This window comes from Hippocampus zosterae, chromosome 2 (genome assembly GCF_025434085.1).
Source record: "Hippocampus zosterae strain Florida chromosome 2, ASM2543408v3, whole genome shotgun sequence".
Classification (NCBI taxonomy): domain Eukaryota; kingdom Metazoa; phylum Chordata; class Actinopteri; order Syngnathiformes; family Syngnathidae; genus Hippocampus; species Hippocampus zosterae.
The window spans coordinates 19,073,600-19,090,610 of NC_067452.1; the positions used below are offsets into that span (position 1 = coordinate 19,073,600).

Here is a 17,011-nt window from a genome sequence, read left to right on the forward strand (position 1 = left end):
TGTTCCCTCAGCGACAGCAACATGTCCCAGCAGGAGTGTTATTGCTCCACAGAAGCTGAACAGGTGGGGGCTAAAAAGCAGGCACAGGGCCAAAGTGCAGCATGATGATGCAGTAAGATGGAGGTCAGCTCATATTCTCCCTTGTCCTCTGCTGATGCATATGTACAGTTTCAGCTATCTCTTCCCCTGCAAACGCATACAGCATTTACACGCGCCATTGGGGTCACTAGTGCTGCGAGATGATGTCCGTATAGTACAATGTGGTACCTTGACGTATGAATTCCCCAAGAGATAGATTTTCATGTTATTAGTCATCACGTTATCATTTTTTTTGCTTTATGCTCCAAGCAAGCTTCAGAGTCATTGCTGCTAGAATTCAGTGGGCGGAAAAAAGCACCCAGCGTTGAATTTAGTGACTTAACGCTATTTGTGTGGAGACTTGTAGAACAGATGTATGGCAAGTATCAACAGGGAGTTTGATGGCTTGGTGTCGCTTGACCTTGGATGGTTGTTTACACGGATGTTGTGATGCTAGCCTGGAGAGGAGCGCGGAGCAGGCATTCCGAAGAAGCCATCCAAGAAGGTGGGAGTTTTTGACTGATACATTCTAATCATACTGGGAAGCACAAAGTAACCGCTTAACGTTAACTTAAGTAACATTTCCCCAACATATAATAATTACACTTTATAAAACCATTTCTTTCTTTGCGTCCTTTACAGATGTCTTAGTCTGTGTTTAAGTCAATGCCAGTTATTCTCAAATTGTGGTCTAGGTGCACATACATGTACACTTGTAACATGCAATAAGTTGAAATTGAATACAATTTTGGGACAGATTTTTTTTTTTTAATTTGAAATGTGCATGTTGGAACTGCACATAATGTTACAGTGGCTCTTTTTTTACAGCAAGCACAGTACTTTTTAAAAACACTTGTATTGTAGTTTTGTGTGTATGTGTGTGTGTGGTAGCCTACATTGACTCATTAAGTACTGTATACTGTAGTATCCCCCCCCCCCCCTCTGTGTTTAAATGCAGTGTTAATATTCTGATGTGAACACGACCTCCATCTCTTTTTTTTTAAAGAAACTACTGCACGACTGTATTCTATTGTTGGTAATGATGGGGGTACTTGCAGAGATTTTTTTGTTGTACTTGGTGGGAAAAAACAGTCACTGTGATATACAATACTTTTTTTAAAAAACGCAACAAAATACGTATGTGATTTTGGGACTCTGGAGCGGAATTATGGCTTTAGATTTATAACCATGTACAGTACTGCTCTATACAATACGGTGTGATATTTCTTTCATTAAACGTATTCATATTACTACATAACAAGGGGTAGGACTAGATAAGTGTTTTTACTTCTTCCTACTCCTTTGAACATATAACTGTGATGATGTCTGATTTTTTATTTACTTATGTATTTATTTATTTATCTCCTTTTATATAATTTTTTCTTGCCTTCACTTTGGTCAATCTGTTATTGTATGTTCTTTATATGTTCAATAAACAAACAAACGTAACCAAAAACGTTGGGGTCCGGAACCGATTGATAGCATCTCACTTCATTTCATTAGCGAATGACTTTCGAGAGTGGTCACGGAACGAATTAAATTCGTAAATCAAGATATCACTGAATGTGTGTCGTCACGGTCCAATTTGCCAGTTTACGGCGTGCGTGGTTGGTGCGGTTGCGTAATGTGTAGGCTGCGTGTTCCATGGTGAGCTGTTGCGTTCTCCAGCTGGGTTGTTGGGGCACATGAGAGGACAGTTGGACGTGAAGAGAGATGCGGCGGTCAGTCAGCGGGAGGGGGGCGTCACCCTCTCTCTCCAGTCCTCCTCGCGAGCTCACTGTCGAGCCGGTTGATTGCAGCAGTGCAGACCCTAGCGTGAGTTCACTTTCTTCTTCGTCTTCTTCCAATAATCATCGGTGGGCTATGGTCACTTGTTCCGCAGCTAGCGCATCCCAACCGGTGTCGTGGCGCAGAGTAGCAACCAGCAGGTACGTCCAATATTTTTCGTGGAGACTGCGGTACGGCGTCACTCTTGCTCAGTCATACAATCTAACGTGAACGAGCGTCGTGGCCATAATAGTAGGCTAGTAAAGGCTACTGCAGGTCATGTCCATTTCTCACGACATCACCCACTGTAATATTTTACAACACTTGTTAATCTGAGTAATTTCCTATTTCTAATGGAAAACATTGCAGTGTGTGAGTGAGTGGTGGCGGAAGAAGTGGGGCCTCCATGAATTGTAATAATGTTTTAGTGGAAACAAATGAAATTATTATTTTTTCGTAAGATATTGATTAAATACAGATGATTATGGGATGTGCAGTGGACCAAATTTTCTCGATGGGAAATGGGGAAAATTGTTTTAATTAGTCATTCTTTTTTTTTAATACAGTGGAACACTAAGTCAAAATTATGCGTCATTTCACCCTATATATATATATATATATATATATATATATATATATATATATATATATATATATATATATCCCACATATATCTATATTATATATATATATCCCACATATATATATATATATATATATTACATATATATTTTACATTATATATGTATATGTATATATATATATATATAGAATGAATTTTTTTCAATTTATCAAAATTCATCTGTTCCAGCCCCCCTAAACAAAATAATAATATTAATACATCCATTTTATATACTGCAATACTTCCTCGTCATGATTTAAAAAGAAAAATTATTTTAGTTATATTTAAATGGGAAGTTAAGTCAGAAATTTTCTTTACAGTAATATGTTCTATGCGGTGCCACTAGTACAAACACAGTATTTTGAATATTTGATTATTGTGTTTGTGGAATATGAACTAAGCAGCAAAATCCACCCATTTTTATCCAGCTCAGGGGGCAGTCAAATGCTGTTGACTGAAAATGACCTCACAGTTGTTCAGGACTCAAGTAACGGCCAATCATGGCTCAGCTTGCAAATGTCACATGACCAAACTCAGCAAACGGGTGTAATGGGGAACATAGAACAAATATTTGTCAAGAAAATTTTAGAATTAGCTTTTAATACATGAGATAGATACATCATTTCTTTTAAACAGGTGATGAACATTTAGGTTGGAACTTTCAAAGAAACTAATTCCCCTGGCATCCAATGTGCAGAAATAAGATCTTTCTGCACATTGGATAAGATGGACGGCAGCACAGTGACGATCGGTTCGTGCGCCTGCCTCACAGTACAGGTCCAGAATTTGAATCTGAGTTCCGGCCTTCTTGTGTGGAGTTTGCATGTTCTTCCCGTGCCTGTGTCGGTTTTCTCCGGGTACTCTGGTTTCCTCCCACATTCCAAAAACACGAATGGTAGGTTAATTGGACACGCTTAATTGTCCCTAGTTGTGATTGTGAGCATGAATGGTTGTTGTTGTCTATGTGTGCCCTGCGATTGGCTGCAAACCAGTTCAGGGTGTCCCCTGCCTACTGCCGAAGACAGCTGGGATTGGCTCCAGCACGCCCACGGCCCGAGTGAAGATAAGGTGGATGGATGGATAAAATGGACTTATTGTACAAGCCATTTTTGTTTGTGGTGCGCCATGATTACAATGGACCTTGCAGTAAGTTTTTGCTCATTCAGTTCTATTCTGCTGTATCAGTTTGAGAAGGATGTTGGTTTGCAACTTAGTCATGCTTGGGCTTGTTGAAATCATATCGGCAGAATATTGGGAAGTGAAACAGCACAGCCCACATGCTGCAAAGAGACTTTGTATGAGTTCATTCTGAAATCCCAGTAAACATGAAAATAGACCATGGGTAGATGTTGTCAAGCAGTTGTAAGTACTTGTAAAGCAAGGATTACAAAGACTCTATTAGTTCAGAGGTTTCCGGGTTTGTTTCCATGGTCACATCTCTCCCAATGATCTGTTGTAAGATCACCTTCTTGGGTTTCATTAGACTGAAGCAGGAACCAAATTATCCTAAACAATAACCCAGCAAATTGAAACAGCATTAGAGCACAAAGAGTGGAAATAGCCATTAATTACACTTAAACAAGCAACAAATTCAGTTGTGTTTCTGCAATTGTTTCACACTAGCAGATGTACAGCATGTTGTGTTTGTGTGTGGTTGCAACACACGGGTTAGGAAAATTTGAACACATCACACAGAGAAAGGAAACTGGGCCAACGTGCTACTGGACGTCAAGCAGAAGCCGCCAGATGAACTCCATTCAGAAGAAAAACAACACACCCTGATCCATTGGCAGGACAAAACGGCTTCATCTTTCCTCCAACACAGTTCAACAAAGATTTACAGCTTGTTATATAGTCCTTCTCGTGGACAAGTTGGCTTTTGCGTAAAGGCTTTAAGAGGACAGAAGAGAAGCCATGCCTTTGTATTGAATTGCATGTGTTTTACTACAATAATGGCTTACCTTGAGGCTTTTAACCAAGCGGTGTAGTTCCATACTTTCTCGCAGACTCCAGCAGACTGTCTTGCCAGAACTCACAACCGTAAGATGTCACAACTGAGAAATAAAACATTACTCACATTCTGTATAGCAAAAAAGCACAAGCCCCCTTTGCATTAAATACAATTGCGGGCTTTTAACAGCTTCGTATCATAAGCATGAAATATTCATGTAGATGCATCACAAATTTTTCAATGGCCAGTGTTTGCCATGCAACACTTCATTTATCACCTTTTATTGCATCAAGCTGCAACAGAGTGAGACGTTTGCTTCATTCTCTGTTGCAGGCCAACACTTGAGGACTTGTGATGTGCATAGTGTCTTTTGCCGGGGGGTGTTTGGTGGTTACACATGATTTAGCACCTGTCTCGCGCGGCCACTTGTGGTGCGTCACTGGGAATGTGGGGCCACTATTTGGACACCTGAACATACTCATTCTTTTTGCATATGTGGAATGTGTGGCTTTGGGAACGAGTTGGGTAGCTTTATATCCCAAACATATAAGAAAAGGCAAAAATGTTCATCAGCTTTCCTTAGTTAGGTGAATGTTACTGTCAAACCTGGGACCTTGGGTATCATACAAACCCAATTCCAATGAAGTTGGGGCGTCTTAAACATTAAAAAAAAAAGAAGAATACAGTGATCCCTCACTATTTCGCAGTTCATTTATCGCGCATTCGGTGCATGGCGGATTTTTTCAAACATATTCATAATTTTATTTATTTATTTATTTGAATATTCATGGAGTACAGTACTGTATATGCTGCTCTATGTGACTCGCTGTTGTTTTGCAGGTTCTCATGGACTGTTTGCGGAGTTAGTTGGCTCTCAGCACTGCAGTAGAATGAATTATACTCTTGTTTATTTTCCTAGGTTTTAAGCAGCGTAACATAAACTGAATTATTAGCTGTGTTCAGATGAGCAAATCTGTCAAATATATAGGAGAAGCAGGAGAATATTATGCAGGCAATCCACATGTTATTCCAAGGTGTGGAATTTTTAACGGTTATACCCGCAACCTCCCCCCACTCAACCACATACCAAGATAACCGCATATACTCTCCCTCCCATTTCCCCATTTCTCGCTGTGCATACGCTGCTTCACAGCCTCATGTGTCCCCCTACAGTACATGAGGCAATGCAAACATGCCATACAGTAAATTGCTGTGGAGAGTGGACATTCCAGCAATAACATAGAAAACAGTTTAACACAGTTTATTTCATCCAGTTTTATTTTCTGTTGTCGCTTCCTTCAGATTTTTACTTGAAAGGTTTGGGGTTGCATTTTCACGGACGCGCTAAGGTCCCTTCTCGTCCTCCATGAAGCAGCTCTACCTCTCAGCTTCTTCTCGGACTGTGATTTTTAATCACGGTGCCCCCTTGATAACGTAGAGTGTGTGAAGTCAGTTTACGTGGTGAGCACTCTGTGATCAAGTCACTAATTGTTAAACTGTGCACACACAAACAGTAATGGATGAGTCAAAACAGATTCACACAGTCAGATAGGTTAAATAAAAGTATTCAAAGGGCAAATTCAACGTGTTAAAACACCTGCTATCTTTCCTGTAAGGTTCTTTTGGATGAAACATTTCTCCATCTGGTCTTAACTCAGGCTGCTTTCTTCTCTTTGAATGCTGTGCTATTTAGTACTGTGCATCATATGGAAAGGAACATTGCTTTGTTCAGTTCTGGATACACTGTTGGAGGTGGAGCTTTACTAGGAAATGTGTTCGGCGTTGCGTGAAACAGTGTTCCCCCGTGGAATAAAATAGCGCCACTCATCTGCTTCTGTTTGGCTCTACGAGCATTTGTCCTAGCATTTACTTTACTTCCGTTTGACATCTCATCACTGGGGAACCAAATTACATTATATGCTGCTAACATTCAAATGTAACATTTGACGTCACATCCGTCTTATACTTCATACAGTACAGACCAGATGTGTTTTGTGATCAACATTTGCTGCTCAAATGTGTACATCTTTTTTACAGTCACTGCAGAAATAGCACAGTTTACAACTAAACTTTCTCTGGAATGAAAGGAAACATTTTGCTGCCAAGCTGTCTGGACGCTGGCACAAAAGGAGAAACAAAAAATGTCTCCAAAATCTTCCACATACACCCCACCGCCCTGTCTGTACAGTTCTATATGAACCAACCAACACTTGACTACACATGTTAATTTATTAACACAGAAAGGACCACATTGATTAAGCCATTAGTGCCTGTTGTGATCCATGTGATAAAGTAAGCGATCGTGTCATCTTCCATGTTTCGCTGCGATACTATTCCATCTTGGCCGTAAGCATTTCCTGTTCTGGAGAAAGGACATATTGTATAAGAGAGAGTGACGACATCTCCACAACATGCACACCCGTCTGCAAGTGAATGAGCAGAGTGATGTGTCCTTTGGCCCCTGGCGGGAGGGGAGTGGTTGGGGGGGCTAACATGATGGAAATGCTCAGACTGGCTGCACCCATCTGCCTTCTCCCCCCATGGACAGCCACAACGGCAGCCGATGTGACAGTTCTTTCTCTTCGGGGATTAAATGTGTTCAGAGTGGCGCTGTCTTTTCCTAATCATACATAGTTGTTTGATTTTAATGCGCCGATCCAAACACAAACATCAGGGAAGTCTTAATTCTTTCAAGATGCATTCATCTCACTCATATGAGAGATGTCTTTGTTAAAGCCATTGCTCACTGGTGATATTGTTTATGTTTGGCCTGCAGCCTCTCTGTGGCGAAATGGAAACCTCACCAAAGTGGAAAGGGGAAATGGAACGTCTTAGTCTTATAACAGGGCATAGTTTATAGACTGAAGTCATGGCACACATAATTTTATAAATGAATCAGGAGTTAAGTGTCCCAGGGGTGTCAAACTCATTTTTATGGCGGGCCACTTTGAAGTTACAGCTTCCTTCAGAGAACCATTTTGACGGTGAAACCAAATAAGTATTTATTCCTTTCATCATATTATTACATTTACGCAACTTGATGGATTGCAAGTTGTAAAATTAGAAGTTTAGTCTAATCGTTAATAGTATTGGGATTGTTCAAGGTAGTGTAAAAAGAGACACAAAAAATATTGGTACAGATTTTAGCAAGGTTGACACATGATTTGCTTTCGTGGGCCATGTTAAATGTTTGGGATGGGGTGGATCTGGCTCCCAGGCCTTGAATTTGACACCAATGAGGTAGCTCCTATTGGTCCTTTTTCATCATGACAGCACCCTAGTGTGAGAAACCTGCTCAGATTGATTGAGTATTATGTGAAAGATGATCTCAACCCCGTCAAACACTTTTTAGCTGGACTAGAATAGAACAGAGATCTGACCTTTGGCTGTAAATTTAAACTTTCACTTGTTCTCCTCGTGAGCATTTTGTCCCTCCATCCTGCCACGGTCCTTCCTCTCCGCTGTCACTTCATCTCATCGCTCGCCTTCTCCACCGTCTTGGTTATTACTTTGAAGCTTTATCTGCCTATCCTCCCCTGTCGTGAAAATACCTCCACTTTGTTAAAATGGCCTGTCTTCTGCTGCGCTATCTTCACTGGCCCAATTCAACAATAATCTAGAGGCATGCTGTATTTCTGGGCTAGAATTATTCAGGTTAAGGGGAAGAGAAACGGAAAAGAGGAAAGGAAGGGAGTTGAACTGGACACCAGCCAATGAGCCTGTAAGTAGAAGAAGTGACTGAGACCGGAAGCAAAATAAACACTGAGGCTACTGTTATGCGGCACACTTACCTGTATATTTCCGCACTGTTGGTCAATTCCCTTGTATACTGTATTTCCAACGATGGGCATTCTGATATAAATTCGGCAAATAATATTGTAAAACTGAGCTCGGATAGCATCACATAATCAAAAGCAATAATTCCATATTAATCCAGTGAGTTGGTGCTGGATAATACAGTACATCTCCAAGGGGGAAGCGTATTCATTATTTGCTTTGCTTTGCCACATCCAATATGGCTGCAGCTTTTTTTTTGTATACGGTATGTCATGTAAATATTGTCGATGATAGTACTTGCTCGCAGTTGTCGCAAAAGGTGCCATTCAAGATGGGATCAGCAGTCTTGCGCGAATGTATGGAGCAAAGTAAATGCTGTCTCGTTTGTAGGGTATTAATTGCCTCTCTCCATTGGCGTAATGCACAAATGCTTTTTTTTTGGAGTGGGGGGCGGACTGGGACGAAAGCGCTTTAAAAGGACGAGGACGGACAGGGACAGAGGACGATTATTGCATGAATAAGGAGAGAGGCCACGATGACGGAAGGGTACTACCCAGGTCGCAGACAGAGGACGAACCGACAAACTAGGGTAAAATACCCATCTGTTAATTTCTCTGCATAGGTAATTGGGATTTTCTGACCACTGTCTGTGACTTCTCGGTTGGTGTTTGTGGGAGCTGTCGTTATTTCCCAATATGGAATACTCACCCCTCCACCCACCAAAGAAAACAATACTGTACTTTAAATGAGCGTCAAAGGTGCAAGCAAGTCATCACAGCTGTGAATGAAGCCTTGGTTAGTCATTGGTGACAGAATGAGTTCTCCCGCAGGCCTACGCGTGCGCACGAACACACACACACACACACGCACACACACAAAATGCACAGACTGATTTCTGCTAATGTTTCATGCTAATGTTTCATGCTGAAGTTTCAGCGTGGTCTTGACTCTGCCGCTCGGGGGTTTCTCCCATTGTGAGTCACAGATAGAGGCCAGTATGAACAAGAAAGGTTTACGTAAGCCATGAGCCAAAATAGGAAGACACTCGTTTCGGGAAGCGGGAAGGTTATCTGTTTAATACTTGGGGATTGTGTAATCCTTCAGGCTTGAGGTGCTGCGTTTCTGAGTGACAGTGGGTTCTGAATCAAAAGTATTTCAATGCTTTGAACAAATTGTCAGTCAAAATACTTGATGAAATATGTCAAAATGACAAACCAGATGACTAATGGTTCATTTACTGCATGACATACCTCTCACATAAAGAAACAGCATCGATAATTCAGTGTTAAAAAAATGTGAATTTTAAACAGCTATTAAAATGTGTGCCTGTTTGACAATAAATTGTGAATCTTGCATCATTTTGTTTGACACTTTTAGGAAAGGCTTTTTTCATGAAGTCAAACTGCCTCCTTTAGTGTATGTTTCTGCTTGTTTCGCCGTGCTGTGTATTGTGAAAGCAAACATTTGACACATCCTTGTGTGAATGCTCGTGACGTGCCTGACTGCAAAACCCCCGACAGGAGTTTCACTGACCTCACCATAACATGACCTCTCAGTTAGCATAGCAAATCCACAGAATAACCGAAGACTATTAAATGCTAAGGGTGGTATAGACATGTTGCTTTGTTTTTTTTTCCCATACAAATATTTCCTATAATTAATTAATTTAGCTCTAGACTGCGGTCAGTTCCGAATTGTATTTAAACTCGTAAACCAGGGACCAAATATGACTTTGTGGTTAGAGCACAGAATTTATGTTACAACTTTTAAAGTGCAAAGATGTAACTTAAATTAAACTTAATTTAATTTGGTTTACACATTTGTATTCCCTAAAAAGAAGAATACATACATCTTCACACATTTAAAAAAAAATATTGTCTTGGCCTTCGGCAAGCAACAAACGACCTGCCTTTCTACAATGTCCTGTCTCTTAAAAATAACATAAATATCATCCGTTACTAATCATAATTGACTTGACTTTAATCACATAAATGACCATTAAAAAAAATCTGAAGCTACCCAAACCCCGTTAGGTACGGTACTGCTCAGCGCTATTGTATAACAATCGACAATTTCTTGTGGGTTATGACACCAGCACCAGCAAATATGGTAAATGATTCTCTTTTTTTCTGAATCGACAGAAGCCCAATGTGAGGATGGTGTAACAGCAAGAGGCACTGCTACCTACTAAGGCCATGGCTTCCATACCACTACTTTTAGTAAGCTTCCTCATCTCGTCCCTCCATCCATCTGATGCTCAGGTCATCATTGGCACATCGCCCTCCTTCTCTCCTCTGGATCTTCCTGAAGACTCTCAACCCACCAAGCAGACAGATGGATCCTGGTCTTCTTTGCCTCCCAGCGGGCGCACTGCCGCGCCAGCTAAGGTTACAGCGCGGGGTCGGATGACAGCAACAAATGCAGAGCAGCAAGAGCCGACGTCAGTCCTTTCTTCTCAGACGCGGAGCCATGGAGGAAACATGAGTTGGCCAAGCGTTACCGGGCCCAAGATGGGCTCAAGTACACCGCCACTACGTGGGACGTTGGAGAAGGAAAAAGAATTGACGACATCTGTGCTCACTTTACCCTCCGGTGACAACCCTGCAACAGCTCGCAGTCGACTTAAAGAGACGAATGAATTGCAGGGACTCGGATCAGGTAGTGCAACACTGATGCTTGAAAAGGAGGAATTGCTCACTCCTGTGCCATCGACTACTGATAAATTAACAGAGTATCAACCACAAGCCCGGACTAAAATAGCTGATATGCACAATTCATCAGTGGACACTCGGGCTGTAGAGCCTCAAGTGTCGGCACTGACAACACAAACTGTATCACGAGCTATGCCGTCTCCAGTAGCAACACATGCCACTCCTCCTGCCGTTGTATCAACAGGTGAGGAACTTGATTGAGTTTTGCCTTTCACATTACAATCAGCACTTGCACTTCACAGTTATTGTATTTTCTTCCCATTCTCAGGTGAAATGACACTCGCCATTGGCAGACGAAATGAGTCTGAGGCTGCAGTGACTTTAAACCGACCCTCCACTGTCACAACAATCGGCTCTACTGGCAAACACCCACAGACTACCAGACAGCCGGTCATCAATCAAAGCAAGAAGATTCCACTTCCAAAAATCATGACAGAGAAAATAGCTGTCACAACTGCAGTTAATATCCCTCTTACTACCGAGTTGGATCAGAAAACACCAAGCAAAGCTACGAATAAACACAACAAAACTGAACATTTGGAGAGAAACAGAACAAGGACAATTGTGCAACCAACATCAACAGGTACTTGAAGAGTGTACATGAAGCAAGCCAGCTGGTTAAACTAGTTTGACAAGTTTGACAAGGGAGGGAAATAACTGGAATCGCTGGCATGCAAACATACAAGAGGAAAGTGGGTTCAGAAAAAAACCCAAAAAGACTGTTGAAACAGAAGCATTGGGTTGGGTGAATGTGTGGCAAAGAAAAAAAAGCAATAGAAACTCTGAGAATGTAGTTGGTAATGAAAAGCAGATGTATAGAAAACGGAATCCGGGTTTGCGGAAAAGGAAATGGTAAAGCGAACGTGTGAAACATTGTTAGGGGACAACACGGTAATGGTATTGACTGGGCGTAGACATTTGTCAGCATTTTGTATGAGTCCCTTGCCACGTGTGTGCATTCAATACACACAACGGTGCATGTGGGATGGGAACGACTCCAGGTTAGAGGTAAGTTAAGCATACCCAGCTGCGCATTGTGGAATGTGTCCAGATCACAGCCCAGTAAGGAATTGTTGGAAGGAAGGAAGTCAAACACTTTGACATAAACCAAAAAACATGCTTAATAGCTTGGTGAGCTGTTCAAGTAACAGAAGAGTTTGGAATTGAACAATACCTCATTAGGCTCCGTGTCACGTGCTCCGAGTGACTAAGTTAAGAAACTCTTACTCTTGGACCTCTTTGTGCCGCCATCCATCAAACTCCCAAAATGTAGAGGCTTACATTGACATAAATTAGCCCTTGACATCGCACATCTGTTGTCTCTTAAGTAGTCGTCCACCGTGGTGCCACCCCATGGTGTATTCCCGGTGCAGGAGCAAAAAAATGAAGTGGTATGCATTCAAACATGATTACGACAGATTAAGATGTACACTAATATACCATATAATCCTGTAAAATGTCAAAGTGTTCTGAGTTCCACTGAAATGCTCTATGGCGTTATGTAACATGCGTACTTTGCTATTCATTTCATAAATCTAATATAATTAAGGCACGTAATTGCTACCTTTTTCCAAATATGACTTGCTCTGCATTATGTCTGGTGTGTTAATGAATATTATCCTCGTGATATTATTGTATCTGAGATTATGCGGCTGATGTTTTGCCATTCTAGTTGAATTACATAAGAAATGACTTGACTGTAATGTCCACTAGTCCCTTCAGTGGCTCAAATTTATTCTCTTGACCCTGTGAACTGGTACTGTCGGGCTCAGGCAGGAGATATTTACAGTGCTGCGGCTTACATCATGATGCACACAATTATAGTTTAGAGGTTTCATTAGATTACTTAGTTACCTTCCTTTGTCAAAATCATATTTAGACCTCGGGTGATTAGCTGCATTACAAGTTAGCCGCATAATGAGACTGGAATGGACCAGATGGCCCGATAGCTTGTTACCGTGATGTTGAACAACAGCCCACTCGTGTCTTCGACACCACATCTCAAATGTTTACTCTTTTGGAGTTTTTTTCTTACGATTCCCTTCAGGAATTATAAGTATGATAATACCTTAATGCTAACCCTTCAGTGGGTTGAAAAATATTGAGAGATACAATTTAATAAAAACTTGCATCAAGGAGGCAGTTCAAGTACAACCAGGAGGGTTGCAACTTAGAAACTTCTGACTCTTTCTCCTGAAGTGGGGTCATATGTAGATACATGACCAGGCACTTATCATCTGCCTCATATAAATGGCGCCTCCACTTCAACCACAGACATCTTGCTTGGTCTTACAACAACCTGATAACACGATATCAAAAAGACAAGAAAAAAAATCTATTTTCTCATCCTCACATACAAGTGTTACAAATTTCATGATATTGTCGATATATGTACAGTATATGAACATATTCATATATACAATTTTGAAATGATAGATATCTAACGTTATTCTTTTTCTTACTATTTGCAGCTAACCTGTCATTAATGACTAACAGTGTTGCACCAGTCAGCCAAACAAGCTTCATTGATCAGAAGAATGGCTCCATCTTGTTAGCGGATCCTTATCAAGCTTCAAAGTCGTCCCCTACTGCTAACGCTGAGCCTTCCCCAAATAGAAGCCTTATCTACTGGGGTGACCTGAGCAGGAATCTGACCTTTGCGTGGGAGTTGCATGTCTACGGGTCAGCAACCCTTTTCTTGCTTTTGTTTGCTGGGTCTGCTCTCGGGATCATCTTGTCTCCAGGTTCAAACTGTCCTCATCGGGGGGCTCTTTCTCTGGCCAACGCCCTGTTGTTTTTGGTTGGAGGACTGAGGGCCTCTCTCTTTCTGATTGATCCCTACGGGACACAGAACATCCTCCCTCGTTCGGCAGTCGCGGCCATTTACAATTTGCCGCTACACTTGCTGGTGTGGTCGCACGCTGCCGTGGCTCTGCTGGCCCTGAGGGTGGCCGGAGTGACAGTTTTACCTTCAACGTTGGAGCGTCCTCCCCTGGTGGCCGTGTTGGCTGTCTTGCAGTGCACTCTGTTGCTGGCAGCAGATCTGCTTTCGCCAGCTCTGTCACCCGTGGTACCTGTCACTCTCCAGGTTCTTTCCCTGTGCTGGGGTCTGGGTCTCTGTCTAGGATTCCTCTTCTATGTCTTTCCGCGAATACGTTGCCCTCCGATTCCTCACTCTGGAGTCGCTGAAGAGGCCAGGAGAAAGGCTTGGACAGGTAGCAGGAGAGAAGGGATGGTTCTTGGAAAGGTGCTGGCGATTTGTGCAGTTGTTGGAGGGCTGTGCTGTGGGATACATGTTCATGCCACCCTTTGGCTCTATGGACTTCTTGGTGACTGGATGAGCTTCAACTGGGGCTGGTGGCTTGTCCATTTCTGGGCCAGACTCCTGGAGCTAACCTGGGGATTATGCCTCCTCCTATCGACCTCGTGGGTGTTCTGGAGGCCACAGTGTTGCAGAGGAAGAAATGAGGGAAGAACAGGAGAAGGAAGAATAACAGGAGACACACCGTCGCCTGGCCATTCTGGAGGCTTCTCTCATAGACACACATGCTGGTCCAAGATCGTCCAGAGTCTGACGGGGAAACCTTGCAGAAAGTCCGATAGTAACGGTGTTGCAGCAGGAGGTCAAGCAGAGGTGCCCAACAATTGGGCTGGCCAAGAACGTTCTGGAGTTGACATCACCAAGAGTCTCATCAGGAACCATAATCATGATCAAGCCGCTGCCCAACCGCAATGCGTCAAAGATAGCAACCGAATACGCAACCACAGAGGCCGTTCTGCAGAATGCGGCATATCTGATAGCTCCGCGAGCTCCCTGCTGAGACTGCAGGCGCTCGGACTGACATCACAGCGCTCAGTCAGTGGAGGTCTGGAGCCGGATAGGGACACCTCTCTCTCTATGTGCGAGTTTGATCTTCGGCCGCCATCTCCTATCAACCTCACCCGCAGCATTGATGAGGCCCTGCACCGAGAACACCTACTCGAAGGGGGTAGTTTATTTCATCCCTTTAACCAAACATATCAATCTCCCTCCCCCGTATCTGGAGTTAGTCCGGGGCTCTGGCTGCGCAGAAACAGTGACCCTCACTTTTCAGAAAGCAGTGAGGCTCCGACAGAGTCCTCCATGCCTCTGGGGGACAGCGTTCTCAGCAGTGTCCCAAGCAGGCAGGTGACTGCCCCACCCACACCGTCCCACCAGGGTCACAGGTGGCCCGGTAATGAAGCGGGAAATGTCACCTCGTCGGTGTCTTGCCCTGTGTCATTTCACCCCACCAGGACATCAACGGGATATCTGGGGGAAGATAGAGTGGATGACACACGACCCTTCATCACACCGGACTCTGAGCGAGGGTGGGCGATGGCTACAAAGCCCGTCGGTTCAGGCAGTTACCTGGAGGTCAGCCGACACGACGACTCTGCCAGTGTGAGCAGTGAAATTATTGATTTATGAAACAAATCTTAGGCTTGAGAACCAGGGGCTGACATAGATCAAACACACTATTAAATTGAACTATAAAGCATCAATCCATGCCTTCAGTTTCTGTACTGCTTATTCACATTAGGCTATCGAGTTGGTTAGACCCTATCCCAGCATACTTGTTGACAGCCAATCGCAGAGCACATATCGACAAACAAGCATTCACACAACTATGGACAATTTAGAATCGTCAATCACACATGTATGTTTTTAGGATGTGGTAGAAAATCCACACAAATTCCAATATCACCAATACCTGATAGCAAAGCGTCGTAAAAAAAAAATCAGTCACATGATACCCGCAAGAGTATACAAAGGCAAGAACCAAAATTTGAACCCCAAATTTCATATAAAATCTTGCTCTGTTTCTCTACAATCTGTAGAAAACTGAGGTCATTTCAAAATGTTTGGCCAAAATGATTGACCTGCGAATTGATGTGGAAATTTTTCTGACTCCTTGTTTATCATGGAACATGCATACATTCCGATTCTAAGGATGGTTGCTGAGTAGGTGGCTGCTGCTTTCAGTATCCGAATAAAATATAACTAGATCATCAAATGGTGGCCTGGTAAAATCACTAAACATCAGAATTGTTACTAGTGAAAGTGTTTTTTTGTTTCGGTGTGTGTGTGTGTGTGTGTGTGTGTGTGTGTGTGTGTGTGTGTGTCTGCGTGCATGTGTGTGTGTGTGTGTGTGTGTGTGTGTGTGTCTGCGTGCATGTGTGTGTGTGTGCGTGTGTGTGTATATCAACAACAGTGACTTATTTCATTTGTTCATGTGGTTCTGAGAATTTTAATTTCAATTTTCCTCCGTCATGTAAAAATGTGCCATACATGATTTGACTTTTTTCTGTGCTTGTAATTGTTGTGTCTACCTGCAGCCTATTATCTACATTATGGTGACTCATCAACTATTTCTAAGCTCTTAATATGCTGCCGCTTGGCCCATGTACTTTGGAACTGATGACACATTGTAGTAGAAAACTACAACTACAGTCACACAGTACATACTTACATGTGCTTAACTGTAGGTGATTGTCAATATTGGGTGACATCAATTGCATTATACAGGAATTAAATAGAGATATTGAACTTCAACCTGCCACGGGTTTCCAGGACTGTGCCAAGAAACAACGTCCGGCTTGGCATGAACTCACGAACACAGCACTTCACTGTTCAGCAACGCACGAGACTGAAGTATTTTATTACTCTCGATAGAAGTATCTTTCAAATATATTATGTAGAAGCAACAATGTAAATACTTTTTTGTTTTTATGTTCCAGATATTTTTGAAACGTAGTCACATTTGTCACTGTGAAAGACAATCGAAAATGCTTTTTGCTTGTGCCGTCTTGTTTTGATATCCGGAGTTTCTCAGCGGCGCTGAGGATTGAAATATCGATGCGAGTATTGGAAAAATATTTAGATTTTCTTTGAAAATAATACTAGAAAACAAGTATTTTTGTAATTAAAAATATTCGAAGTGTACAGGGTGGATTTTGACAGAGCATGTGCAATTGCTGGGTTGCAGCACAAGACAAAATCATGATGCTATCTTTATTAGACTGCAGGCAGGATTTCCAGAAGTGGCCAATACCTGTATTCATGTCTCAGAGCATGATAGGATG

The 17,011-nt window shown here is 42.4% G+C and overlaps 1 protein-coding gene across 1 annotated transcript; it reads left to right on the top strand.

Moving 5' to 3' along the window:
- Positions 1-1,743: 1,743 nt before the first annotated feature.
- LOC127595763 (proline-rich transmembrane protein 3) lies at positions 1,744-16,119 on the top strand. The gene is made up of 4 exons (XM_052057520.1): positions 1,744-2,006; positions 10,337-11,090; positions 11,175-11,489; positions 13,378-16,119. The coding sequence occupies exons 2-4, from the start codon at positions 10,391-10,393 to the stop codon at positions 15,354-15,356; spliced, it is 2,994 nt and encodes a 997-aa protein (XP_051913480.1). The 5' UTR covers positions 1,744-2,006; positions 10,337-10,390; the 3' UTR covers positions 15,357-16,119.
- Positions 16,120-17,011: the final 892 nt, after the last annotated feature.